Here is a 27,002-nt window from a genome sequence, read left to right as displayed (position 1 = left end):
CTTCTGAAACACTTGTACCCATCGAGTGCTGGCTGTGGTGAGGGCAGTTGTTCTATCTGATTTAAACGTAATGATTAAACCACATCCAGACAGGTTGCAAGTGACAGTGCAATCGGTTCTGGAAAAGTTTCACAGCTGACCCTAAACAATCCATTATCCTTGACCCTTTTAATTAAGGCGAGTGTTCCATCTGGGACGTGTACAAGATTTACATATTTCACAGTTCTACCCAGTTATATGCCAATTAAAAGGAATGATACTATTATTGTTAAAGCAAACGAATTTTAATGGGCTATAGCGATAAGAAAATAGTTATCAAACCGGGAATCGGCAATAAAAATTGTACATTTAATTGTGGAAACGCATTTTAAGATTTCGAATTTTTAAACTTAAGACTCTACAAATTAATTTTTGATTGTCAAAACATAGAGTAAATACAAAACCATTATCAATAATATTATAGAAAGTATAAATAAAATACAAATAACAATGCTATAAACAGTCAGAAATTTGAATATAAGCCATAAAATTATATGTATATCGATATCATATACTGTTACTGGCTTATCAAGAAATGGGTTTAAATTAAATAAGGTTCACCCCAAAAGTATTCTTCGTATACTTTTTGTCTTATGTTTAAGCCAAGTTTATAACCCAACAAAATCAGTGATTTAAACATTTTTGAATTTTTTTTTCAACACAAGAGCACATATAATCATTACATTAGTATAGTTTGTATACCTTATTTAAATTACACTTAATTCGTACAATATATTTACAAATATCCGTTGTGTTTGAGTGCATCTATGTTAAAGTGTAGATCTTCTGACTAGACTGTCGATAAAGTGTGTTTTTATATTCGTTTTGTTTTGATCAAGCAAGTACAATACTTAGTAAAACGAGGAAAATATTTGCAGCAAGTAATGAATATTTTTCTCCGTTGATAGCAAGCTGCAATTAGTAATAGTTTTATATCCGATCTGTTGTACCATAGCTAAAAGCGAGTGCGAAGGCGTTATCCTTGTATATGGAAGGAACAATGGACGATATTATCTCACAGTTATGCGTGTCGTTGTGTTGTCTGATTTTGATTTTCGTGTGAGAGTGTTTGATTGTGTCTGTTAATTAATATTCGTAATTAATAACTATTCGGTCACTGGCAACATAAATGCAAATGTAACTTTTTCAACATTTTTCAAGTAACAAATTGTTTTTTTTTTTGTTTTACGGCTAAACGCTAAGCAACAATGTCTACTAAAAACACATTAACAGCTAAAACGCTAAACAAAAATTCGTTTCACAATTGTTCATCTAAAAATTATTGTTTTTTTCGCTGACTACGATTTCTATGGATGCATTATTGCTCTATATCCAGAATTCTGTTTTTGCCAAAAACATTACCCGGCTTAAATACATATTCAATTAAACACCATACATACAAAACTTGATAAATTTGTATATGAAATGATTTCCGCGAAAACATGTTCGTTTTAGTTGAGTAACTTAATTTCGCTAAACGGTAGTTAATTAGTTGCTTCCAACTCTGGACAAGACACACATTCAGCAAATTTGCTCATATATCATCAGTAACTTCGATAAAATCTCGGCTAGATGGGGGCGGGTGCATAGAAAACTATTTACAAAGTGTGCGAACGAGTGGCTAATCATTCTTATTATTTAAAAAGCCTAATTATCCGTATGTGGATGTGCATGTGAAGGTGGATGTGGATGGTAATGCTGCTGATACGTCGATGGTCCGGCTTGACTGGACGATGTCGTTGCTGTCGTTCCCGATGTGGATGCTGCAGCCTTCATCGCGGGAATGATGTCCTCAATTTGTATTAGTTGTTCGATGGGTATAAGAGACAATTCGCCGCCCACTGGCTGGGGCATCGGCAGCTTGGCCAGAGCCTAAAAGTACAGAGATTAATCTTTGTATTTTCAGTTGGGCTTGTCATCGATTCAACCCTTACCTTGGCATGCTCAACGGCTATGGTGGCTGCCTTTTCCGCCTCACGTTGTCTGCGCTCCTTGAGTTTTAGCGAGAATATGGCCACAGACCTCGCACTCTTCACCAGCTTCTGCTTTAGACGCGATTTCTTGGCGGCCAGTTCAGCGGCTAAAAAGCAAATTAAATAAGGAAACATTCTAAACTTTAGAAAATGTAGAATCTAGACGTTATATGAACCTATGTTAATCAAAAATTTAGCAACAATATTTTTTTGTAAGGCAGACAAATTTTTTTTAAATATATTTAAACAAAAATGGTAGCAGAATTCAGCTAGCGAAAATTTGTACACCCTTGCAGCTATAACAATATTTTTTCTATAAATCAATCGATTTTAGTGCATATATTTTTAAAATGATATTAACATTTTTTGGTCACATTAGTTCTTTTATATTTTTTTTTTTGATTTATATGAAATTGAAAACGTGTGTTTTGAAATCCTTAAAATTTGTTATATTAATTAAATTAATATGCGCTCATGTTAAAAACCACAAAATTTGTTCGATTATACTAGTATAAAAAAACCTTAAATTTTTAAAGGTTGAAGTTGATCTGTAAATTAATATATAAATTTAAGTTTATTTGCTTGCAAAACTTAAGGTCAGCATTGGATATAGTTGAAATAAATAAATGGGTATTTCTGGACAGCAAAGTCTCTTTATAAATTATATTATTTTTTTGAGTTATGAAACTTTAAATTGAACTTACCTTTAGCCTCATCATCGGTAGTTGCTGTAGATGTGGATGCTGCAGCTCCCTGTGCATCCTTTTCCTTCTCTTTTTCTTTCTCTCTCTCCTTTTCCCTTTGTCGTTCCTTCTCCCTTTCCTTATCCCGCTCCTTTTCCTCCTTGGCCAACTGCTTTTCCTCCTTGGCCAACTGCTTTTCCTCCTTGGCCCGCTCCTTTTCTTCCTTGGCCTGCTGCTTCAGCTGCTGTTTGTGGGACGAATTGGACGAGGAGTTGGATAGTGCGCCAACACTGGGTCTTGACTGGGAATTACTGATCCCGACTGCACCTCCAGTTGGCCCAGCGCCACTGGGACTGAAGACGCTGCCGCCGCCGCCGGAGGATGAGGATGAAGAGGCGACTATATGCTGCTGAGGCTGGGAAGCTGGTGGGGTGGCCAAAATGTGGCCAGGTGGTGCCGCCGACCTAATGGCCACATTGCACCATGAAGGAGCTGGCTTCAGAACATCCGCTGTGTCTGCCGTGTTGCCAAGTTCCTTGAGATTTAGCAAAATAAATCAAGATATTTAGCTGCTTGCTTTGGAATACATTTAAATTTTCAAATCTATCGACATCGAAAGCTTATGGGGAGGAAAGACTGGGATTTGTGTTGAATGCTATCAATCCATGCCATTTGTTAGTGAGTGGATTTTGTGAGTGTGATATAGAGAAGCCAGCGTGGTTTTGTGTATATGAAAGCGCATCTGACATGCCAAATATAAATTTGGTATTTCATTCTTCTCCCTTCCCGCAACTTCAGTTCCAATGAAAGCAATTTTTAACAAGGTTTTAACGGTATGATTACAACTATTGATACATTTCTACTGATCCTGTAATTTCAAAGTAAACACCAACAACACACATTGAGTAACAAACACATTATTTGTATGTATATGAATCCCGTTTGGATAGATATATGTTTATATTATAGTAAGAGTATGTATCTCTCCACTACCTTTGAAATACAATCTATGCTTCTATGCAGATTTGCATTGTCGTTGACTTTTAAACGTGACATCCATTCTGGTGCATGAAGTTTTATGTGTAGCTTGTCCTTTAAACGGCAAAATTCGAGCGGGGTTTTAGGTTAGGTGAGTAGTATTTAATTTGTTTTTTTTTTTTTTTTTGGTTTTCTTGGCAGTGGGGGAGATTGGGCAGTGCTATTTGTTTTCTCTGTTATTTTTAATAAGTTATTTTTGAGATTTACCCACTGATTTTAGTTTCATTAAAAAACATTAAGTAACTTTAACCTTAAGATGAAAAAATGTAGCTTGAAAATAAAAAATCCTGATATAATTTATAGTCTCAAACATTTGTACATAATTTTGGGTTTTTTCTTTTTTGAGAAAAACATTAAATAGGCATTATAGTCGAACTATTTTAGATCGGTCAACTATACAAAAGATAGAAGCTCAAATTCTTTAACTTAAAGTTATCTAAATCTGTATTTCTAAATCTTTAATGTGATTCAATAAAATTTAATTGCTGGGGAAGTCAAGTAGAGCGGTGAGAAACTACAGGTTTGAAGTAAGGCAACCAGTATCGTGGCTTTTTGATAGTTAATGCAAGAGTCTACAGACACACAAAGTACATTGAGCAGCTACAATCAATGACACAGTACGCCATTTGACTAGGGAAATTCTTTTGAAAGGGAGATATGTATTCCGGCTTATAAAATATACATAGAGTCTTCCCCCAGATCTTACGCTCATATTCAGATGCATGGCACTCTCCGCGGATATTTTACGCGTCTTGTACGGTGGTATCTCGGGGATCGTCTGCTGCGGATCCCGCTGGGCTGATAATTGTCGCATAGTCGTACGCTGGGGACTGCTACTGGCGCTTTCCGCTGAATCGGTCGATTTCTTTCGGAACGGTGGTATTTCTTGTATATGCATGCGAGTTGCATTTAAGGCCGAGTTCAGAGCTAGTGTGCTGGCAGAAGCCCTGAAGTGCCAAAAAGCAACAAAGAGAGAGAGAGAGAGAATAAAGTACAAAATTTAAAGAAAAGTGTAAGAAAAAGTAGTATAAACAACAGGTAGTAATTGTTTTATCATTTATAAAGTAGGTAGCTAGGACAGAGCAGGTTGGCCAATTTGGAGAAGTTTTGATTGCACAAATTTTAGAGGCTCGGAAAGGGTAGAAACGCAGCAGAAAGTAAAGCAGACCTAATACCGATTTTAGTTGCTTCCTTGGAAAACATCACCTTTTAAACTATTAAGTAATATAGTTTATATGAGCAAACCAAAACCAGTATTAGATCACTAAAATTACAGCATCGAAAGCATCTAAAACATGTTTCGAAACGCACATTGATCTATCTAACCAAACTATCCATCCAAAATTTACCCGCTTTGTAGCTTCTGTTGGTGTGACATTCTCGGATTGCCACCAGCCAAAGTTGTTAAATTTCGCACTGAGTTTCCCAGATATGGCGGAATTTCCGGTATAATTATTTTCGATTTCCTAACACAACTCTGATAAGCTCTATCAAAAAAACAAATGCAATTTAGCTTAATTTAAAGGGAGCGAAAACGATTTAAGGGAAATTTAATAATAAAAAAAACAAGTGTATAAAAGTAAATAGTAGTAGGCAATTACTTAGGGAATATTTTTTAATTAATACTTAATTAATACTTAGTTTTAAGTTAAGTTAGGTGATAGCCAGATAAGGATATATCCATTGGCGAATAAATAAATAAATAGAAAGATTTTGTAAGTGAAAAATATGTTTATCATGACCTCGTGAACTTTCCAGTGCATGTTCATTAAGTTCATGGAACGATTAGGGATTTCTCCGGCACCTTGGCGTGTAGAAAATACTTAAGTTGTGCGGACCCACACTCGATTGTTATTATTTTAATGCATGAGGAACTCACCCGCCATTACCGTCCTGATGCAGACTGGACAGGGAGGCACCACCATGCGGTGGCGTTGACTCGTGCAGCGGTCTAATCAGAATGGTGCTGGTCTGAAAAGTCAAGCAAAATGTAACACTATTTTGAGTTCAAGACTTATAGTTAGTTAATTTACTGACCTGCGAGGGCGGCGAGTCGGGTGATGAATCACGATTCTCATAAATATTAACATCCGCCTCGATGTTACGCCCATAGCCAGCGAACTCCTGTCCGTAGAGCAGCATATCCTCGGCCACCTGGCTCTCCATGGACTGATCTCGGGTGGTGTTTGCCCCGTTGCTAGCCTCCTGTTCCGGCTGCGTGGACGTCGTGGACTGTGGAGTCGGGGGTGTGGGTCGTGGCGAGGTCCCCTTGCACTGCATTTCCCGGCGGCAATGCTCGGCCCGTGCGATTTCCGCCGCCAACCATGAGGGCAACTCCGGCAGGAGCCAAGTTAATGCCTGCCGCAGACCCAACATTATGTGCTGCGTAGCCAAAGATATAAAAAAAATATAAATATTTTTTATAATATACTGGGAAATATATGTACTTTTAAAATTAACGTTTTAAAATTTAAATCTTAATTAAATAAAAATAAATATCAACTATATTACAATAAGTACATAACTACCATTGAAGTTTGCTAGCAAAGAAGGCCATTTTAATGTAGTTAAAATATTGTATTGTAAAATTTGTATCGTACAAAAGTAACATTAATTGCTCGTGAAAATTTCTCTGGGTATCGTATCTGGCAGGAAAAAAAATCTAAATAATTTTGTATTATGCATTTATACATTTTAGTACTATTTAATAACACTAATCTTAATCTTCGCACTTCTTGACTATACAAATAATTGGTTTATCTTTTAACAGAGCATTATGAAACTAAATCGTCACATGTTTTCTAAACTGTCAACAAAAAACAAGAAATCAAGGAAAAGTGGTGATGTATGATTAAGTATGATTTAAGAGTCAATTTGTCAATCGTTCAGTTTTTAAATAAACTAACCTCAAGGGTGACAATCAGAATGATGGTCTGCGCGGTGGTCAATCCTGGCCACAGCCTCGACACTTGTCCAGAAAGGCCAATCAGGGCACAATTAACGATGACTGCGGCGAGTGATAGAATGCTCAAGGCGTTTTGCCAGGTGCCGATGTTGGCCACACGCTGCCCAAATGGCCGCTGATGTACATGGGCCAGCTTGAAGGCATCTGAGCGAATCTCCATCAGGTTATTGATCAGAGCACAAACTCCGGCCAGTGGAAAGGCGGCCGAAAAGAGCACCACATAGCCCATTTGAACGAGCATCTCCAAATGGTCCGAGAAAGTGCCATCGTACTGTGGGGAATGGCAAAACGAGAGATGTCAAGAAGAAATTCAATACTTGAAAGATGTCAATCACCTTGTACAACGAGCTCTCAATTTCGGCCTGACCAATATTCCTCTTACTGGACGCCTCCGGCTGATGGGTCCTGGTGGGCGTGGCAGTACTCTCGGCTTTCAGTTCCGCTTCGGCAGTGGCCAGTTCCTCGGCCAGACTGCGAGTCACATTTTGGGTAGGACTTAAAGCACCCCACATGTTGAAGCTCAATTTGGCCAATTTCCATTGTTCAACAAAGTACGGAATTGCCGATTCGCGAAGATTTCCAATAATTTGGCGCGAGATGAGCAGACCAGCCAGTTGCTAGTGATAAATAAAAAAAACAAATATTAAAAAATATGGTGTACTTATCAAAAAAACGCACCTCTTTGAGCTTCTCCTCATCCCTCAAATAGAAAGCAATATAGAAGAGCGATAGAAAAGAGTTGACGAACTGGAAAAGAGCCACCTTGGCTATTAAATGATTCTCATATTTCGACTGCAGGCGATAGTTTTCTGTGAGGGAAATTAAGAATTTAAGAGATTATGGCACATCCATTTAAATTTAAAGTTACCCCTGTCATTAAGCCAAACGGCCAACTTAAAGTAGGCCTCGTCCATTAAAGTAATGGCTCCTGCCAGCAGGACTTTTGGTATGACACTGAGACAGCATAAAACACTTTCCTCGGGCAACTTCGAGTCCCACCAGTCCTGTGGAAATTGAATACAAAAATATAGTTTTATAAAATTTATAGTTAATAGTAGTTTATTAGCTGACACACGCAACCTGTGTTAAACATCAGCATTAATCATTATTGCCCACTCTTTGTCGAGTAACCATCAATTTCCGCCACCATGGCCATGTTTTTCCTTAATTAACCTGTCATTATTATTCATTCTTCCACTGACCCCTTGCGCACACTTCTCTTTTGCCAGCTAATGAAACGCATATTGAGTGTTAACTCAATTTGATTACATTACAAGTCATTTCCGAGGATTAACAGCACTTTTTGGCGACAAGCAGTGTGTTTGGCCCAATGCAGTCCTTGTTTTTCAAAATATAACGAGTCATTTAAATGTAAAACGCGTTCTCCATAAAAGCGGCTATTGTTAAATGGCAGAACAAAAAAGCCTGCTCCATTTGTCTCAATTCAGACAATTTTTTTGTATCAAACTTAATTAACCGCACTTTGCGCCGTTTAATTAATTTTATAGTTGGACGAATTTAATTTTTAACTTTTTCAATTGAAGCTTTTAATTGATTAGCGTAATATGTTTGATGAATTTTAATTCTATACTACTGACAATTTTTTCGAAATGATACTGTGTAAATTTAGGGTTTGACAGTCTAGTCTCTCAGCTTATTGAATACATTAGATTTTATTTTTGTTTTGGTCCATGTTTTCCAGTTAACCAAGTCCTAAAAGCACAATAGTCTGCTTTTGACAAATACCACCATAACCGCACGGAGGCACACAGAGTATGCCCCATGTCACCTGGTACGCTTCATTACGACAACATTTAGCTGCTCGGTTGGGCACCAAAGTGAACCGAACCAAAAATGCCATTGTAACTTGGCTTTCGGGTGCGCAGTAAGCCAGATGGAACTACCTGCAAACAGCGAATGGTTGCCAACGGCCAAAAAACAACTACTAAATTGTCCATTCTCCGATTAGTGAGTTGTAAGGCTCAGTCCACTGCGATGGCAGCTTTTTAACTTTTCTAATGACATGAGCAGATGATAGAGATATGTATCTGCTGGCAAAGGCTAACTACTACTAAATAAAAATGTATTGCATACATTATGGATGAAAAATCAAACCAAATACGTTTTTCGTATTCTCCTTTAAAAGCTTTAAAAAAATAAGAGACCAAAAAATATATCTGGAGAATAAACTAGTTTTCAAAACAGACATTAAAGCCCATAAACGTCTCTATTTATCTCGCAGTAAATTTCGCAATTATCTCTTAAAAACATATTCTTAGCAGAAAGAAATGAAAACTTATTTCCCAAAGGATTTAAAATCAGAGTTTTAGAAAGTAACACAAGTTTTCTATTATTCTTTTTGTTTGTCCTTCGTTCTTTGCTTTAGTCCTAGACTTTCAATTATGCGTAAAATTTCGTTATGTCAACCAAAGTTCTCTAGTACTTTATCAACGTCGTCGTTGTTGGGATGACCAACTCTCACATTTTTTGCTGTACTCGTTCTCCCTTCTGTGTCTATCTTTAGTTTCCCAAAGGCGGTTTATTTTTCGCCAGCTGAGCATTTTAATTAACGTCAGCTTGGGTTGGTAAGAAAAAAAAAAATATTGCGTATGCACACCGATGGCCCAAAGGCATTGCAAAAAAAAGGAATTTGAAAAAAGTGCATATGTGTGGAAAACTTTTAATGAAAAAAAGCTTGATTAACAATACCGACAACAGCAAAAACCATTAACAATTCCTTTGTGTGGAATCGAAACTGTTTTGATTAAATACATATCATAGACTACAAGTCCTGTTTTGCAATATTCTTTGAAGAAACAAGAAATTGGTCCATTTATAAAGTTTATTTAGTTCAAAAAACAAGCGGCAATATTACCTTTACAAACAAGCAAAATGAGCTCATAACTAGCTTACAAATACCCCCCATCTTCAATGATTGTGATTTGGCGACTACAACACAAATTCGTGGGTTACTCAATCACACAATACTCATACTAAATAATTTAAATGCAAGTTAAAAATGAATAAGAACCTTGTGCAAATTATACATGCATTGAGCAATTCCTTTATCTGGTATGTTATGGTGATCCAGCCAATCCTGTGAAGTATACAAAATAGAAAAACAACATAAAAACCAAAGGAAAACGAAAAGAAAAATGTAAAAATAATTCAATGATGTGTGATGAGTGAAAAACTTAGTTTACTATGTCCTTATCTCTTTAACTTTAGAATAAAGCAAAACAAACAGAAAAAAATTGCTTAAAGTAGGTCATTGCAGTAGCGGAAGTGAAAGCAGCAACAATGTCAACCGGAAACCGGACAATTATCAATGTGTGTGTGTGTGTGCAAAGGCAGTTCAAATATGCGCGTGTGCGTGTGTACTTTGGTTAATTCTCGTAAAGCGTGAAAAAAGTAAGAAAAACCCACCAAATTGATAAGCAGACATTCACACGAATACCCACACACGCGCGCAAACAAATTGGTATATTTGCTTAACGTGAAAACAATATTAATTATACGCACTGTGGAACAGCTTCGGTCGCAGCACGAATGCCTTGATCGGGAAGTGCCTTGCATACCCTTGCAAATAATAATAAAGCTTTATGGATTTGGGAAGCACCTGAAATGTACTTCGATTGCCCATAAATGTATGATTATATGACAATGATTTTGTTTACACTAAGAAAAAATAAACCGTAATGAAAGAAGAATAAGCTTATGATTAAAGAATATTTTTAATTTGAGATATAAGTATACATATGTACAATTTTATAAAAATAACAAGGATGAATACTTCATTTTCAAAAAATTCTAATATTTTTCTACAAAATACATTGATAAATTTACAGCCATATTATTGGGGAACTTTTTTTATAAGCACTTGACTCGGTAAACGTTAAAAAAAGCATCTTATTTTAAAAAGACATTTACGCTTCCGAAAAATATATACATTTTCTAAAATTTGATAAATTAACATAAGAGCATAAGCTTGGGCAAACCAAAATTAAGTTTTCTTCCATAGTGCTTTAAATTTGCAAGGGCATATTCGGGATAACGATATTTTACACACACACCTCAGGACGTGGATAAATATTGATAAAGTTTACCGCACTCACCTGAAAGCGCAGCATGAGGAACATCACAGCAAAGACCACACACAGGCAGCATCCGATAATGGGAAAGCTGACCAGATAGCGAAACGCCCGACGCTGCCAGGCAGGTGCCTCCTTGGGCTCCAAACGACCCGTCACATTGTTCTCCTCCAGAGGGCCCTTGAGCAATGATCCGAGATAGACGATTAATCAAACAAATTGTCAATAACTTCTGTTGCCCTCACCTTGTACAAGGGCCTCGGTGGTTCCAGCAATTCGGGCGGCGTTGACAAAGTGCCCCAGCGAAAGGCCAACTCCACGGAATACCGCTTCCAGGCTTCCAGATACAGTGAAGCCCAGGCCACATTGAACAGGGAGAAGAGCACGTGGCCCATGTCCTGAGCCGTCTGACCCTTGCCCCACAGCACACAGTACAGAATGGTGCCAAACACAGCCGGTACGCCCAGAGCGCAGGTGTAATGACCCAGCCACGCGAAGTACAACGCAACCTTTACGCCAAAATAGGCAGCAATGTCATCTGAAAAAAAGGAATATTATTAAATGTGCACTTAATAATTATCACAACTAACAAGGGTCGATGAAATCAGAAATTTCTTTTTGCCTTAAGATTAAACGTTAATGATTGTGAAAGGATTTTATCTACAGAATACTAATCTTGAACCAAAAACTTTTCAAAATCTCAAATCTTTGACTTTTAAGAATCTTTTAATAGACGATACTTGCATTCAGAAGTACCCAAATAATATATATATATCATAATTTTATGATATTTTATCCGTGAAGCGACCTAACTTACCCAGCGGTTGTGGGGCGAATATCTGCTTGACCCAGTGCGTCTGGAGCTGAGTCAGCGAACTTGGCTCGTGGAGCGGGAAGACCTGGGTGATCAGGCCGGAGTCCTGCCAGGCGGCCACGATGCTCTGACCCTCGGCGACGGCAGCCCGTCCGTGGAGGGCATCGATGTCACTGCAGCCGGCGCGCAGACCCTGCAGGACCTGAAGGACGAGCCACTGGCGCTCCTGGGAGGTGAATAGAGCCGTGCTACCAACATCACCACGCAACTGCTGGAAACAATGACTTTCGCGGGTGGTAAACTCCCTCAGAGCACCACCCAAATCCGGACGCAGACGTTTGGGCAGGCGGGCTTCTTCGGCAGCTCTAAAAAGGCTAGAAAGTATGTGGTTTGTTTCGTTAGACCAATAAGAACTTCTCCAAAACTGATATATTTCTAAGCACTTGTCCAAAGAGATGAAATGTCAATTTTGATCTTCTAGTTATGTATGACAAGTATGAAAATAAACAGATATATTTTATCTAAAGGAATATTATATATAATGTTATATAAATAACTATAGCATAACTATAGCAGTAGAGAGAAGCAAGAACTCCAAGCTCTGCGACGGAGTGTTACTGATATTACAGTTTTCAATTTATCTTAATATTAATATCTTTATGACATACTATTTTTATTTTCTTTCAAACAACGAATGCTACATACAAATAAAAAGCATTTTTTTTTGCACACAGTATATCGTAAAAAATGGTTTTAATTTAAACAACTACCAAGGTTTAATATAAAAAGAAGGAATATGAAACCTTTGAATAAACTTTTTAATTAAAGTTAGCACCAGTCAGAAGTCAGAGGATGCCACTTACACATTAACCGGAGCACTGACATAGAAAGCATTCCGCCGCGTGCTCTCGTGCGCCTTGACCTGGACCAGGAGCCCCAGACCAGCTGGCGGCTGGGCACGGATGCGGGCCAGGAGCCAACGGAGCGCCTCGTCCGGGGCATCCTCGGGAAATTCAATAACCACGTCACATTGGGTGGGAATTTTATTGAGCCAGAGGCGACGCGGCGTCATCAAATGACCGGCGTAGGGCACTTTACGGCGTAATTGGCGGGAAGCTAAAAAAAAATATAAAACAGAGATAAATATTAAGATATAATTAAGATTACTTCTAGAAGGCATCTTGAAGTTCTTCTCCCTTTTAAAGCTTTAGCTTAACTAAATTAATAAACCGGGCTTTAAGGCACGAGAAAAATAATGATAAATATCAAACGAAAAATATGTTGAATCTAATTTATGTAAAAGTTTTGAAAATCATTTAGTCAAGTAGATACAGACCAGATCGCCCCACAACAAGAAAGCAAACCACAAATAAGCTAACCTGGCATGGTTAAAACATCAACAACAAACATAAGTCAGAACTTTTAATTAGGAAAAGGTTGCTACATCGTCCAATGTAAAGGAAAAGTGGGAAAGGGGAAATGCAGCCAAGAAACTAGAGGTTCTCTTTCTCTGAGGAATAACATAATGTCAAGTGAAAGTCCGCCTTTGACCAAACTAATGACCATTTAAACACAACGAGAAAAATCAGAAACCAAAAAAAGTTATAATGAAGGGCAAAGTTAAGTTAAAAAATTTAAAATAGCAATTATATAATTTTACGAGCAGCTGTTCAAAAACAATGTTTTTGTTGCAAGGCGATGATTGTTGCCAAAGTTTCTTGTTTAAAAGCAACTTGGTTAAAGGTTCGCTGGGTCGTAATTAATTATTAACTTCCTTGCAACTCGCACAAAAGTAATTTCTCAATGAGAAGAGAAAATTGCAGCGAGCAAAAATGAATAGTCAGAGCTGCGCTAAAATTGATAGCGGGCAAGGACTTCCTGCCACCACTAATGTCCTTGTGACTATCAACAGCTTTCACTTTAAATTTCGCTAATGACAAATGCCACTTGCAATGACCTCAAGTGTTGGGGGTTGGTTCGTTGCCAATGTTTTCCTTTGATAAGAATAATAATAATGGTTGGTGGCTTTTAAGTTCATCGAGCTCATTAAGAAAGCCCGACTGTTTTTGCCTTCACAGCGATAAGGATGTGAAAAATGACTGTTCAAGGTCAGGACATAACGAACTTTGTGTTTCCATTTCAGATTAAATTGCTTTCTCTTGGCTGAGTTCCTAGAAATATTTAGTAATACGCTTTTATATTTTTCACTTGATTTATTTTTATTTCTATTGGCCTTTGAAATTGAAATTGAATTGCAAATTAAATTTTCACAAATCCTTTGATTACCATAAATACTAATTGAATTCTATGAACCTTCACCTAAAAGCTCAAAATTCCTTAATTCCCAAGAAGCTCTCGTCAACTAAAATAGACCGCATTTTGTAATGAGTTATTTAGCTTGCTTTTGCACAAGAGAAATTCCTCATCATTAATTACACATCGGAACATCTTACTAAGCCTCTCTACCCACTCATTAGCATAATTAGATATTAATTTAAACAGCTTATTCTGCGATATGCCGCGACTTGCAAACAAAAGCGAGTTTGTTAAGGCTGCAAGCTAAAAGCAAAGCTTAGAGCAAACAAATTGTAAATACAATTGCAATGTCTTTATGCCGATATATTTATAAAACTAATTACAAACGACAAGAGTAAACCGCAAATGTTTCACGAACTGAAATGTGTGCAGTGCACATTTCGGCAGCTGAGTAAATCACGAAATGTGAAATTTTTTAATTAATTCCAAAAATAAAACAAATACAACGGAAAATCGAAGCGATGCTGTTACATGGCAAATGAACTGTGAATTTGTCTGTGGTAAATTCCATCACATATCTCTTGCCGGAAATCGGAATACCGACCAACCACCCCGCAGGATTTAAAGCTCGTACGCAATCAATGTAACCGGTGTACGATTGCCATTTTGTTATGCTAAACACACACAGCAATGTGTTTAGCCATGGAACCCTCACGCGTTGCTCATAAAATTGTCACAAAAGAATGGATCACAAACAGAACGACCTCTGCGGACGAAGAACGCGTTGTGCATAGTGCGCCTCTCCTGGGGGATTAAGAAATCAAATTCAAGGCATTGTGGGGGAAAAAACGTAGTTAGGGGCTCAAAACACTTTATTGTCGGTCTAGGTTGGTCATATGTTAATGGGGCTTAGGACCTATAAAAATTCGTGCGTCCTTGAAGGCGACAAAAATTTGTTTGATTACTTTAACCTGTTTGCTTTACGTAATAAGGCTTAATAAAGAGAGGTATTGGCTGTAGGAAACCCAAATAAAATATTCAGCATATGAGCTTAATCAAATTATATAACAACAAAATACCATAAGCTATTGTACTTACTACATTTTAACAAACGGTTTCCCCCCTTTTTGTAAATTAAATATAAAAATAAGTCTTATAACTTATATCAATTCATCCACAAAATTCATTCATAGACTTTTCAGATGTATTCCGTAAGTAAATATAAACAAATGATCCCAATTCATTTTCATAAACAAAAATAGGGAGGGGACAAGTGCAATCAAGCAACACAACCTAATCCAATCCAATCTAAACCAATTTTGGTGAGTAATACATGACATCAAGAACAGACCAGCAGAAATCTCTTCCATCCAGCATGAAACCCACAATTCATTATACAGTCGGCACATGCTTAAGTTGACACCGAGGACAAGGACGAAAAAGACTCCTTGGAAGAGCAGACCAAGCCTCAACAAACCAAACGAAACCAAACCAAACCAGACAAGAAAGTGCCAGCTAATGCTTTCGGCTGTTAAATCACCAGTAGTGGGCCCCCAGAGGGGCGAACTGTGCGTTGAATAATTAATGAAATCGGTTTTTTGGGGGCGGAGCGACGCCCCCAGGACCGAGCCACAGCAACGCATAATTTGTTGCATAAGCGGGATGAACTTAATCAGCAAATTCGTGTCTGATGGCTGCAGCAGCTATCCAATTCCCAACGAGAGCATTCAGTTAAAATAGTTTATGTTTTAATTAACCTTGACGGTGACGAAAGCAACATCGAGATGAGCTAGAAAAGGTCGTTAGCTAACCATTAGCACTCCCTGCAAAATACTCGACTTAATTGACTGAAGCTTGAAATGCGTCTAATTGAAATTAGATGATGTAATCTTGATGATGACCTCCTGCTCCACCACCCCATCAAATCAACTGCATCATCACTTGAGAAGGACATCCTACCGACATACCGCCATCATCTAATCAGTTAGTCTAGTCAGGTAGCCATTTGTGGGAGTAAACACTTTACCAGTTGACACTATGATGCCCAGGCAGCCAGCCACGTGTGAGGTGTTAGAAAAAGACAAGTTAGTTCGGCTTAGATGGTATACAGAGGATGTCTTCTACATAAAAAATGATAAAATGCAGGTGTCTTCTAGGTGTTTACTATCTTTAATCTGTTAAAGTGCTTTTAAGTTTATTCCTTGTTCAAGTTTAAACACTATTAAGTTATTCATAACTCATGGATTCATTATCACAGAGAAAACACAAGACGATTTGTTGCCTCATCGGTATGTTCTCTGCATTTACCCACTCTAATTGTTCTGATGATGAGACTACAGACAGATGCTTAATGACCCCGTATATTCAGTCTATTGTGCAGCTTAATAGTATGTTGCACTCGCCTCAAATTGCTCTTAATGACTTTCGCTTAATTGGAGTTTATGTGCCTGACATACGCGTACACACTTTCGAAAATCCTTTGATATAAAATATTTAATAGGCGACTTCAAAATTAAATCTTTTTTCCCAATAGTGAAAGTTTTACGCACGGAAAATGCTTTTTCCGGTTCGAGATTTAAAAGGTGCACTTTCCTGTCGCCATTTTTCCTTCTTCACAATAGCGTATATGTGGGGTTTCATTTTTATTGATGCACTGAATCCTTGCTGTGATTAATGTACCCAAACTCTTAATCGAACCCACATCGTTCCTCGAAACCTCCTCTTATCCAGGCAGCTTATCTGTTACTTTTGCTGCCGAAGTGGTTGACAGAACGGTGAACATTCAAGGAGCGAAGCTCGGTCAGCATAAATTAATTGCATTTGTGTATGGGACACAAGCAACGGAATATATATAGCAGTAAAGGCGAAGCAGCAGTGGAAATTTCTCATCGGCATGCACATGTGAAAGCAGCTCAAGGACGTTATAGAGCCAAGTCTGTAATTGAGTTTTAATCAAACTAATCCAATTTTATAACCAAAGTGTGTCAAAGCTTTACTATGATTTCAAAAATTTTAACATTATAAAAATGCTTTTAAAACTTATCCAACATCTCTAGCTTCTTTTTCGACAACAGTCAACCCAACGCTAATAATAAATGCAAAAGTATTTTTCACAGACAAGCTTTTCCGGTCTCTCAAATGCTATAACTGACAACCAAAACCACTCAAACTGTCAAAATGACCCCCAGACTGGGGGGAAAAAGGCGAAAGGGTATGAATGTTAGGGACTCTTGAGCAAAACGGTCACTTGAGCGAGCTCTGACTATATTGATTGGATCTGCATACATATATATATAATTGAAAGCGACCAATTGAAAACCAAAATGTTGAAAAAAAAACTAAATATCCTTTATCAAGGGACAAGAAAAGCAACCTTTAATCCTTGTCGAGGGTCCTCCCATCAACAGAGTAAATATTTTTATATAAATCTTATCAAATAGATAGAAGATAAGTGTTAAGCTCTGATATCACTTGAGTTTAACTAAAATGTCTCAAGGATGCCAGATAAAAAGTCTTGCGTTCTGCTCGCTTAGCTAAGGAAAAAGTTAATGAGGGCTAACGGCGACAACTTGAAAAGTTTACAACTCACTTTCCCATCAGCCCAAGTCTCAAGCGACAACTGCAAAGGTCTCGCTTGAAAAGGATTAAATTATTCAATGTCAACGATTGCCAAATTTAAACGTGTCCCAACGGTTTCCCATTGGAAATTAAATGAAATTATAAATTGGAAAAGGTTCTCGTAGAAGTTTTTCTACAACTACTGTATGTTTAAAAACTTTTACGAAACTTTTAGTTCAAATTGTGGTTGGAGAATATTTATAAGTTGCGACACATTTTGTTTTTGGTCTGTCAAACAGATCACCTAATCTATCCATTATGTATTACACTAATCCCTAGTTTAAATCTAGGTTACTATGTATAAACATAAGACATTTAGATCTTTAGTCTTTCTTTATTATTATCAGTTTTCTGCGAAGGCAAGAACTGTTGTCGAAAAGTTAATGCCTACGGACATAATAATTAATTATGTACGCAAATTAAATAATAAATCTTGCTTATGTTTATAATGAAAATCCACTTAGGTCAGGGCAAGGCCAGACAAGGACTTAAAAGCAAGGTGCGAGATAACAACAACAGACAAGCAGGCAGTCCGCCAGTCGAAAAGGAAAAGCCAAGGACAAACTTGATGGAGGCAGGAAAACTCTCCATCACCATCTCCACCTCCCTCCCCCCTATTAGTGTCGAACATTGTTTAGTTGGCAACGCTGCCATGTTTAAACACGAAACACTCCTCCATATTAAAACGGACAAGCTGTCAGGATAATACTATATAGCACATTCCAATGGGTTTTCTAAGAAATGCTATAACAAAAGCTCAGTACGACTTTAATAATTTTAATTGCTTTAAAATGCATTGTGGCCGTGGCAAACATTTGAAATTGGTCATTTAATCAAAAAAGCAAATTCCATTTTATAGGCATTCTAGGAAATTGTTCCTCCCCACGGCGTATACGTTATGTGCGTTAAGAACGTCAGTTCTTGTCATGTCTGAACATTTTGTCTTGTGGTGGTTCTAAATTTACATCTGCTCAACGTGTCTGCCGCAAGATGTTCAGTTACCAAGAATATGACAGAAATGGTTTGTTTTAATGATAGGTGGCCTTGAAATTTAGCAATGCAAAGAATTACACGTTGTAATACTTAAATTAAAATGTTTTTAAATTGTTATTGCAAAAAATTCAACTAAGACATTTTTTCTGAATGAGAAGTTTTCATTTGTCTGAACTGACAAATGACCTTTAAGTCTTAAATACACAAAATGTATAAATTTAGTCGAAGAAACTCTCGAACCAATCTCTTAAATGCCTATGAATGTCATTTAAATCCCTATAAAATCGTATCAATATCAATTCGTACTTTAAAGTGACTAATAACCCACAAATCGGAGATTTTTGATGAATTGGTTTGGAACTCAACGGGCATAAATTTTCGTGTCTGGCATGTTGTTTAAGCCTCTTTTATGTGAAAAAAAGAACAAAAAGTGGCAGTGCAATGGGTAAACATGATTGATTACCCCTTTTAACGACCAAAAAATCATGGACTGAGCACAAAAGCTGGCTAGTTTCATCACTGCACAGAGCCCCGAAACGAAACTGTCACATACCGGAAAGCACATTTTGCCTCATTAGAGCCACACACGTTTAACAAACCAGCAACACCCTCTTTTGTATGCAAACCATTTAAGCCAACAAGAGAGGCTTATCGGAATAAACGGACAGGATAACTACGGCAAAATCATGGCCTCAACCGAAGCACTTAAGGTAAGCCATTGAAACTGTATGATATGATCATATATTTAATATATGTATATATTTACATATATTTATATATATCCATTTAATTGATTTACTGCTACTTGGACAACGAGAACACGCAACGACGCACCACTTAAGTAGCATCGTGTGACCAGAGGATAAGGCTGAAATCCCATTCTAGAGTGGAACTTCGTAAATATGAGATAGAAGGTTTCTTGACTAACATAAAAATATAAAAAGAAAAATCAAACTAAAATGAAAATAAACTAAAGTCTACACGTAATAATATAATTGTAATATATAAATAAATGGAAGTAAGTTGTATTAAATGTTTTCTACTAAAAGATAAATGAGCATGGGAATTGCTTTAGGCTTGTATTTTATGAAAATGCATTTGAAACCTTTAAATCATGAAATCAAAATTAACTGTATTCAAATAAAAAGGTCGATTTTCTAAGCAAAGTACTTGAAATGTTAATTAAATTAAATATTTATATATCAGAAATAATAATAAATAAGTAAACTAGCCTTGTTCTTGAAAGAAGTTGTCTCATATTTCCTATTTGAGGAAGCTACATAACTGTCTTCTGCTATCCGTCATTTTATTAAATAAACATTGAGAGTCGCTTGACTCTGACAGCAATTTTCCGCTTCTTCGCCTGCCACGCTGCGTACCAACAGTAAACGGAAATTGATTTTTTTGCTGATGTAAATTAAATAACTAAAATACGCACATCAACAAGGCACGATATCCAGCCACGCGTTTAAAAAAAACGCAGTATAGAAAAACATATTTTATTGCAATAAATATGTAATGACATTCCAATCGAGCTGTTCCTGATGGAAAAAGCAAAAAATATAAGTATTTAAACAAATTTATTGAAATGGAAAGATTATTGATATATGGTTGCAAACATATTCCAGGTAAATATTTTAAAAATATAATCAGTAGCAATAAAGGTCACGTAAATGTCAAATAATACTTATGGCAATTTCAAAACTAAACAGTTTTTAAAATATGCTTAATTAAGCGAGCGAGGAAATTTTATTAAACTTAAAGCATACTTATTTGGGTGAAGACATACGATTCCTATTTAAAAGGAGTTTTTGATTGATGCACAGTGTGTTGAACTGTATGTTAAATCCATTAAAAAAATATTAAACCACGTTCTAGGTCAAAATACCAGAATATAGACACAAACTTCCATTTTGGCTTATGCCAATATTGAAGGCTTCTCACAGTTTAGAACTGCATCTAATAAAGTCCTTCTGTAGACAGTAAACACATTCAACTGCAACTTGGCCTCATTGATTTTTTCAATTTCTATTTTTGTCGTTTTCGGCAAAATTTCAAAGTGCACTTGCGGCACGACTTTGTAAATATGTATAGCTACACTGCGCATAATTTGAAATGGTTCTGCCTTAAAGGATGATTGAAAGTAAGAAATAAAAGAATTTTATAAATAGGCTATTATAAAGAACTTAAGTGTTAACAATTATTATTACCCACATACTCCCACATAAAAAAATGCTTTGATATGCTTGCTATATATTACTCAATAACAATAGGTCCCATTCTTCTGATATAAATATCATTATAGGATTTGAAGATGCATCCCTTTAATTTTGATTTAAATTTAAAACGCAGTGCAGTGTATACCTCGATAGCTGTGTATACATGTATGTTGGACTACAGCCAAGACCCGTAGCGAAAGCCAAGCACATGCAATATAAATACAGACAACGAGTACATTGGGATAGTCTTTGTATTCATTTTCATTTTTCGGGGCAATATTTTCGGCTGAGTAGCAAAGGAATAGCAATGCCGTGGGCGATTCAAGTCAACTTGGCTTGGTCGAAAGCACGTCGGTCGAAGAGGTGATGGTAAAGTCTGTATGTCACCGGATGGAGCCGGTGCAGGAGCGACTTCCTCTTCCTTGGAATTGGGTTTTGTGCACTGTCTATTGTTTCCTGCAAAGCGGGTTACGCTTTCGCCCAGACCATCCGGACATGAGCATCATCAAGAGAACAATGCTATGCGCAACGGGAATGCAGGTGAGATTGTCAGATTGCTGAGGCCTTTGGCAGATTCCCCTTCTCTTACATTGCCTGAAATCGAATTCGGACAGTGTCTGGGCATGAAAACTAGTTTAAGAGTCGAGGAATGTTGCACACATTTAACACGAATAGATTTACAAAGATTACAAATACCAATAGGCAATGAACCCTTTTCTTTCGTTCCAAGGATGAGAGTTTTAAAAATAACAATGTTAGATTGAATAATTGGAATGCAAAATACAAACAGTTGTTAGTATTAAATGCAATCCTGAGACTTATTCTTAAAATAAATAAACATTAAGGTAAGACAAAGGGAAAGTTAAGGTTCTTTTTCTGTTTATTAAACTTTCCTTAAAAAAGAAACACTGGATTCTATAAACTATAATACAGTACTATTTTCAAGAACTATAAAGAGCTTAGAAATATTTCCTTAACTACTTTATTTTTTCCGAATGAAATTGATATTAATTGGATGAATTCCAGTATGTCGGAGGTTAACGTTTGAAAGCGTTGACGGAAACCAATCAGATTAGCAGCCAATCGAAGCTATAAGCCAAAGTGGCACACACTACGCAAATGAAAATGTTACCCGTATCGCAAAAAAAAACCCAACCATGCTGTCGATGTGGGATTTCCACGGAAATTAAGCTGCTCTCAATGCCAACAGCACAGAAGGAGCGATGATGTTTGCCCACGATGACTTTAACAATTTAAAACACCATCGCACACACAAATCCGAATTGTGGCTGGATTGCCGGTGAATGCATCCTCAGCTCCTTTGCCTGCTCTGCCTGCGCATATCCCACATCAGCTGTCAGTCAGCCAGCGTTTTAGGCAGGATTTTCCCAACCATATTGTAGCTATGCAACGGTTGGAAAATATAAGCAGAGACATCCGGTTGCCTGTAACTTGCCCGGGCAGAGTAAAATACAGACAGCCGGCAGGCAAGGAGAATCAGGTTGATATGGTAAATATATGTAACTCAGTGGCTACAACTGCACACAACTTGCCACGCATTTACATATCAAGATTTGCTGCTGAATTGTGGCTTTGCTCAAGGAACTGGGTTTTAGAAAGTGCTACACAATGGAAGATAAGCAGTTTGTCAGATCTTTCGCAAGGTTATTCAGATTGTTCAGCTTATAGACTTATATTACACGAACTCGTTTGGTTAAAAAAATAAATATTACACATTGCCAGTAAACCTTTAGATGCGATTATCACATACTACAAGAGTTCAGTTTTGTCAAAAATAGGGAGCTGTTTATGTCCTAAATACCCAAACATTCTTTCACTCTTTCGAATTTTTCCCTTACCTTAAAAACATCCATTAATTTTTCAGAGGAAACGGAAGAAAAGGAAATTCTGCAATGCGCAATTGTGCGCCATAAAGTATGAAAACGTCATTAAATTTTTGATTGTAGAAATCAGTTTTCCTGTTTTTGTAAAAGTTCTGCGACAAAGTAAATGGCGAAATAATAGTTTAGCATGGGTACAGTTCTTAGTGGATGTTTGATTTGTTTGATATTGTCGGGTGACGACATCTTTTTTAAATATTCAACAAAATTCAAGTGCAGCTAAAAAGGAGCACAAAAAATGCCTCTATTCAGCCTTAGCATTTCTTTTGAAAAGACCTAAAAGAAAACTGCAAGTCTGGCACAAATAAAGCTTTTTTATCCAAGTTTATATGTGTGTGCTCGTTGCTGGGCCATAAGCTTCCTTAGAGAAAAACATTAATATAAAAACAAAGTTGAAGGGAAAATCTCAGAAAAAAAAATCGGTTGGCTTTTGTTTGGTTAAGGCTTCAGGATATATGTAAAAGATCATAGAGTGCTGTTTATGCATGCTCAACCTCTTTTTTTATAGGAAAAAAACAAAGTCAGCTAGTAAGATTTTTTTTTTGAAGTTTTCGGGACAAAAAAGCTACTTTTTAAAAATGTTTGTTAATCATATCGAACATAAAAATTTGTACAAACTTATTTGAAATGCCGTAAATAAACCGTTGGTTCATAACAAAACTATTTATTGGCGAAATAAATTTCTGTAATACTTAAAGCAATATTTTAAAAATTAATCAAAAAGCATAGTATTTACATATTCCAGCACTTTGTTTATTTATATAGAGGCGGCTACAATAAATAATAAAAAATCATTTAATAATTTGAAAACGATGGCGGGTACAACAAATACATTTTCCACTTGAGCCCCCTCACAACAATACCATAAAAGAGGTTAACTGTCAGAATCATGGTGCATCTATACAATACCACCTACAATCCCCCCACATTTCAGGGGAGCTTGTCAATGACGATGGCAGCCAGAACAACAACAAAAAATTCACAGGCAATGCCCTGAAGCCAACGCAAATAAAAATGACAACAAAACACAATCCTCAGCAAAGGCAAACAAAAATGGGGAAGACAAACACAGACAGTTAGACAATGGGCTCAAAAGCCAACGATAGATATGAGTGGAGTATGATTCAATTCCATTAGCAAACGTTATGCACAGCGAACTCGACCGAAAATCGATGAGCGCTTCGCTTCCATCATCGTTGTTCGTCAAATTTTCTTCTAATTCCTAACGCACGCAATGCAGTTCAAGTGAAAATGGGTTGACTGCTAATAGAACATTGGGGACGAGGTGGTGGTCGGTCGTTGTGGGAGTAGCGCGAGTAGCGTGAGTTAGTTGGCCACGTCACTAGGTCGTCCCAGATTGCGAGTAGTAAAGTTTAAAAGTCATGTCTGACATTTTGGCAACACGTAAATCCGCGCACTTCCTGAACACACTGCACCCTCGACCCAAATGGGTGGCTGATGAGCAGCCAATCGAGGTCATGAACTGGTGTGAGTAGGGATAGTCTCCATAAGCTTACGCGAAAAACGCCACAACATGCTGCTAAATTTTTTTTGCAATTTTCACAGCTAACGAAGTGGGACACCATGAAATTCCGTACGAAATTCAAACGGAAGTTGTTCTGCTAAGGCCAGCAAATTGCTAGAAATATTTTGAAGATTTGTGATAACAAAGGATTAGAGAAAAATGTACGTTTAATTACTACACAAAACTTGCATAAAAACAATTCAAATAAACTCCATAAAAGGTGTTTGATATTTTGTTGTTATTGCAGCCAAATAAATACCAAAAAAGGTATATATATCGTGGTTTTCCCACACAATAAAACCGAATTGAAACATTAAACCCTCTGTCATAAAGGCTTTCCATAAGTCACAAGTCAGAAAAAGCAAACTTTTGTATATCAACCAATAATTATTGTAGCACCATAAAGTCCCATTCTGTTTGTAATAACAAATGTCTTTTTATCCCATATAGACACCACATATGTATATTACTTGCACGCACGCCAACCTTGACCCATAAAAGCTAATGAATTTAATTAACCACCCCTACGGAAGTCGCCTCAAGTAAACATAAGCCAAGTAAAGCGGCAGGACTCTTCATATGTCGGCCAAGCCAGGCAAACACTTAAACTCAGCTCCTTATGTAGTGCTACACCCAAGAAAATGGCAATCAATATAGGATAGGGGTACAAAGACATGCTAAACTAGCCGGCAAGGCGCCCAATCAATTAAAGGGTAATCCAATGGGGAATACCCCGCAGCTCAGACGGCTGAATAAAAAAATCTTGAAGCGCATTTTCTTTGTCATGTGGCGCATAAATAATTCAAATAGCGCCTGCCTTCAGACGGCGACGCTTTTCAATAGCTTCGCTGCACAAAGGACTCAAGTGGGACAATGACAATGAGCCTTCTGTTCCCTCCAGGGTGAAATGCATGACAGAGTTTCTTTTATTTGTCTATTGCTGACAGGAAGTATGCCAATCTGAAAGTAATTTCAGCGTAATTGGATAGACGCAGCCCATTTTAAAACTTATTTAACAGCCACGAGGCACATCAGCAGTCGCGTGGAAATTTTTAATTTTAAATCGATTAAATCTACGATATTAAAGAAAAACTTTTTCAATCTTTTTTATACCCAAATGTAGAGGTATTTACATTATTTGTTAATTATTTAACAACCTAGTTAGTTTAATTAATTTTTTAAATGTTTTAAAAAGTTTTTTGATAGATAAAATTGATTAGAAGTCAAATAATTCAATCAATTTTGGATTGGAATTCAATTATTTTGAAAATCAAAGTCAAACAGAAATCTATTTCAAAGTCTAATGGGAAATTATAACTATTATTTAATAAATTCTGTATTATTTGATATTTTTTGATAAGTACCTCTTCTTTCTGGAAAACACGTAAACTTTTTAATAAAAAATACTTTAATAGGAGACTTTAGATATACGCCACCGTGCCAGATATAACAAAACTGGGAAAGCAGTAAAAGTTTCGTCATTCCTCAGTCTTTTTACTCTACTATTCTCAAACTGCAATTTCCTTTTTTTTTCTACCTATGAAAAATGCACAGGTTGAAAGTATTTTCTCACATGCCCGTACCGTGGGTAACTGAACCCAAACAGCAGACAAATATTCATCTGCGAATCCTATTTCAAATAGATAAGACTGTTATTGAACCGAAGGTGGGGCGGGGATGGGAGTTTTTGTGGTTCAGGGTTTTTGGCGCTCACCATTCTCGATGGTCTCCTTGGCACAGGATATTATTTTTCCTTTGCGACGTCGCAAATTTGATTCAAAATTGTTGTCATCGGTGAAATCGTCTTCGCCGCCATCCCTTGGTCCGCCGCCAACGTCGCCGGCTGTTGTAGTCACCGTTGTTGTCGCTGTGAACTCTGGCACATCCTCCGACGACTGACGTTCCGAGTGGGAAACTCCATCGCCTTCTCCGCCGTCACTGCCGTGCATTAAACTTCTAAAACTTTGGCTCATGCTGTGCCAAAATTCGTCTTAGATTTATTTTAAATTTTATTTGTTTTTGCTGTTTGATATTTTAATTGATTTCGGTTTGACGCTTTCAATGTTTGTTTGCTTACACATTAACATACGTTCACATAATAATCCGACTATAAAATTCAGATGAATTCATTAGATGACCCAAAAAAGTAGGCAATGTTTTGATACGAAATCGAAGGAAAATGCTCAAATTAGTTGCGTGATTAAGAGAAAAACGTGTGGGGAAAAGCGTAGCATGCCATCGGTCAGGGAAAATGAAAAGCCAAGACTCTTGCCGGCTAACAGACGTTATTGTTGTCTCAGCTGCTGCCGTAAATGTTGGCTAGTAAAAGTGGGTTGGTCGCAGTTGGTGCATGACCGACTAGAAAAGGGTGGGTTCAGACATTACGCACAACCCCAAAAACGCCGATCCTAAATGCGTTTCGGAGAACTACAAAAACTACAAACGAGCTTTCCCGGACAAGTAGCACGAACAGAAATTAACCATTTAACGGCTGTGAAAAACATAAAAAAGAAATTCAAACGGCTTTCTTATTTCATAATCGCTTCTTGCAATTAGGTTAAACAATCGTCGAGCCACCAAGAACGTTGTTTTTGTCAACACACTAGCCCCGTTGGGAAATATAAATTATGCGTTTGACACGAAACGCGGCGCTTGGCCTTTTAAAAACTTTCCACTATTTCTTGTACCGATTATTTTTATTTAATAACAGTATTTGAATATTTATTTTTTCCTTCTACTTGGAAATGTGTCATGCGGAACGCGTCGAAAAGAAAGTGTTTTGCGCGCTGGCAAATGCCGTCAGAGACTGAAATGTCTTTCACTTGGCTGCGGGAGTGAAAAATCCAACACAAAGAGCACCACCAGCGTGGTGAGTTTCTCAGTTATT

The 27,002-nt window shown here is 37.2% G+C and overlaps 1 protein-coding gene and 1 long non-coding RNA gene across 7 annotated transcripts; one reads left to right on the top strand and one right to left on the bottom strand.

Moving 5' to 3' along the window:
• Positions 1-479: 479 nt before the first annotated feature.
• On the bottom strand, positions 480-26,930 carry LOC108138243 (anoctamin-8). Of its 6 annotated transcripts, none has more exons than XM_017260373.2 (18): positions 26,803-26,930; positions 25,830-26,222; positions 12,467-12,719; positions 11,607-11,977; positions 11,035-11,327; positions 10,814-10,969; positions 9,730-9,795; positions 7,567-7,702; positions 7,377-7,507; positions 7,034-7,315; positions 6,640-6,969; positions 5,771-6,115; positions 5,613-5,704; positions 4,440-4,680; positions 3,689-3,787; positions 2,717-3,230; positions 1,974-2,119; positions 480-1,911 (listed from the first exon to the last, which is right to left on the bottom strand). In XM_017260373.2, the coding sequence occupies exons 2-18, from the start codon at positions 26,086-26,088 to the stop codon at positions 1,687-1,689; spliced, it is 3,939 nt and encodes a 1,312-aa protein (XP_017115862.1). In that variant the 5' UTR covers positions 26,089-26,222; positions 26,803-26,930; the 3' UTR covers positions 480-1,686. The 6 variants fall into 6 exon arrangements, with proteins under 6 accessions (XP_017115862.1, XP_041566369.1, XP_017115866.1 ...); XM_041710435.1 differs by lacking the exon at positions 9,730-9,795 and adding an exon at positions 5,083-5,220; XM_017260377.2 differs by lacking the exon at positions 3,689-3,787 and having other exon boundaries at positions 481-1,911.
• On the top strand, positions 6,318-6,737 carry LOC108138244. Its single transcript, XR_001774099.1, has 3 exons — positions 6,318-6,369; positions 6,504-6,588; positions 6,646-6,737. It is a non-coding gene; the product is annotated as an uncharacterized LOC108138244 (long non-coding RNA).
• Positions 26,931-27,002: the final 72 nt, after the last annotated feature.

This window comes from Drosophila elegans, unplaced genomic scaffold, assembly GCF_018152505.1.
Source record: "Drosophila elegans isolate 14027-0461.03 unplaced genomic scaffold, ASM1815250v1 contig_814, whole genome shotgun sequence".
NCBI lineage: Eukaryota > Metazoa > Arthropoda > Insecta > Diptera > Drosophilidae > Drosophila > Drosophila elegans.
Note: the sequence above shows the minus strand (reverse complement) of the source record. Positions and strands in the feature narration are given on the sequence as shown.

Coding starts and splice junctions, on each gene's coding strand:
- LOC108138243 (XM_041710435.1), bottom strand. CDS start 26,088: ATGAGCCAAAGTTTTAGAAGTTTAATGCACGGCAGTGACGGCGGAGAA. Junction 10,970..11,034: donor CACCGAGGCCCTTGTACAAG/GTGAGGGCAACA, acceptor TCATTGCTCAAG/GGCCCTCTGGAGGAGAACAA. Junction 7,508..7,566: donor CGTTTGGCTTAATGACAGGG/GTAACTTTAAAT, acceptor TTTCCCTCACAG/AAAACTATCGCCTGCAGTCG.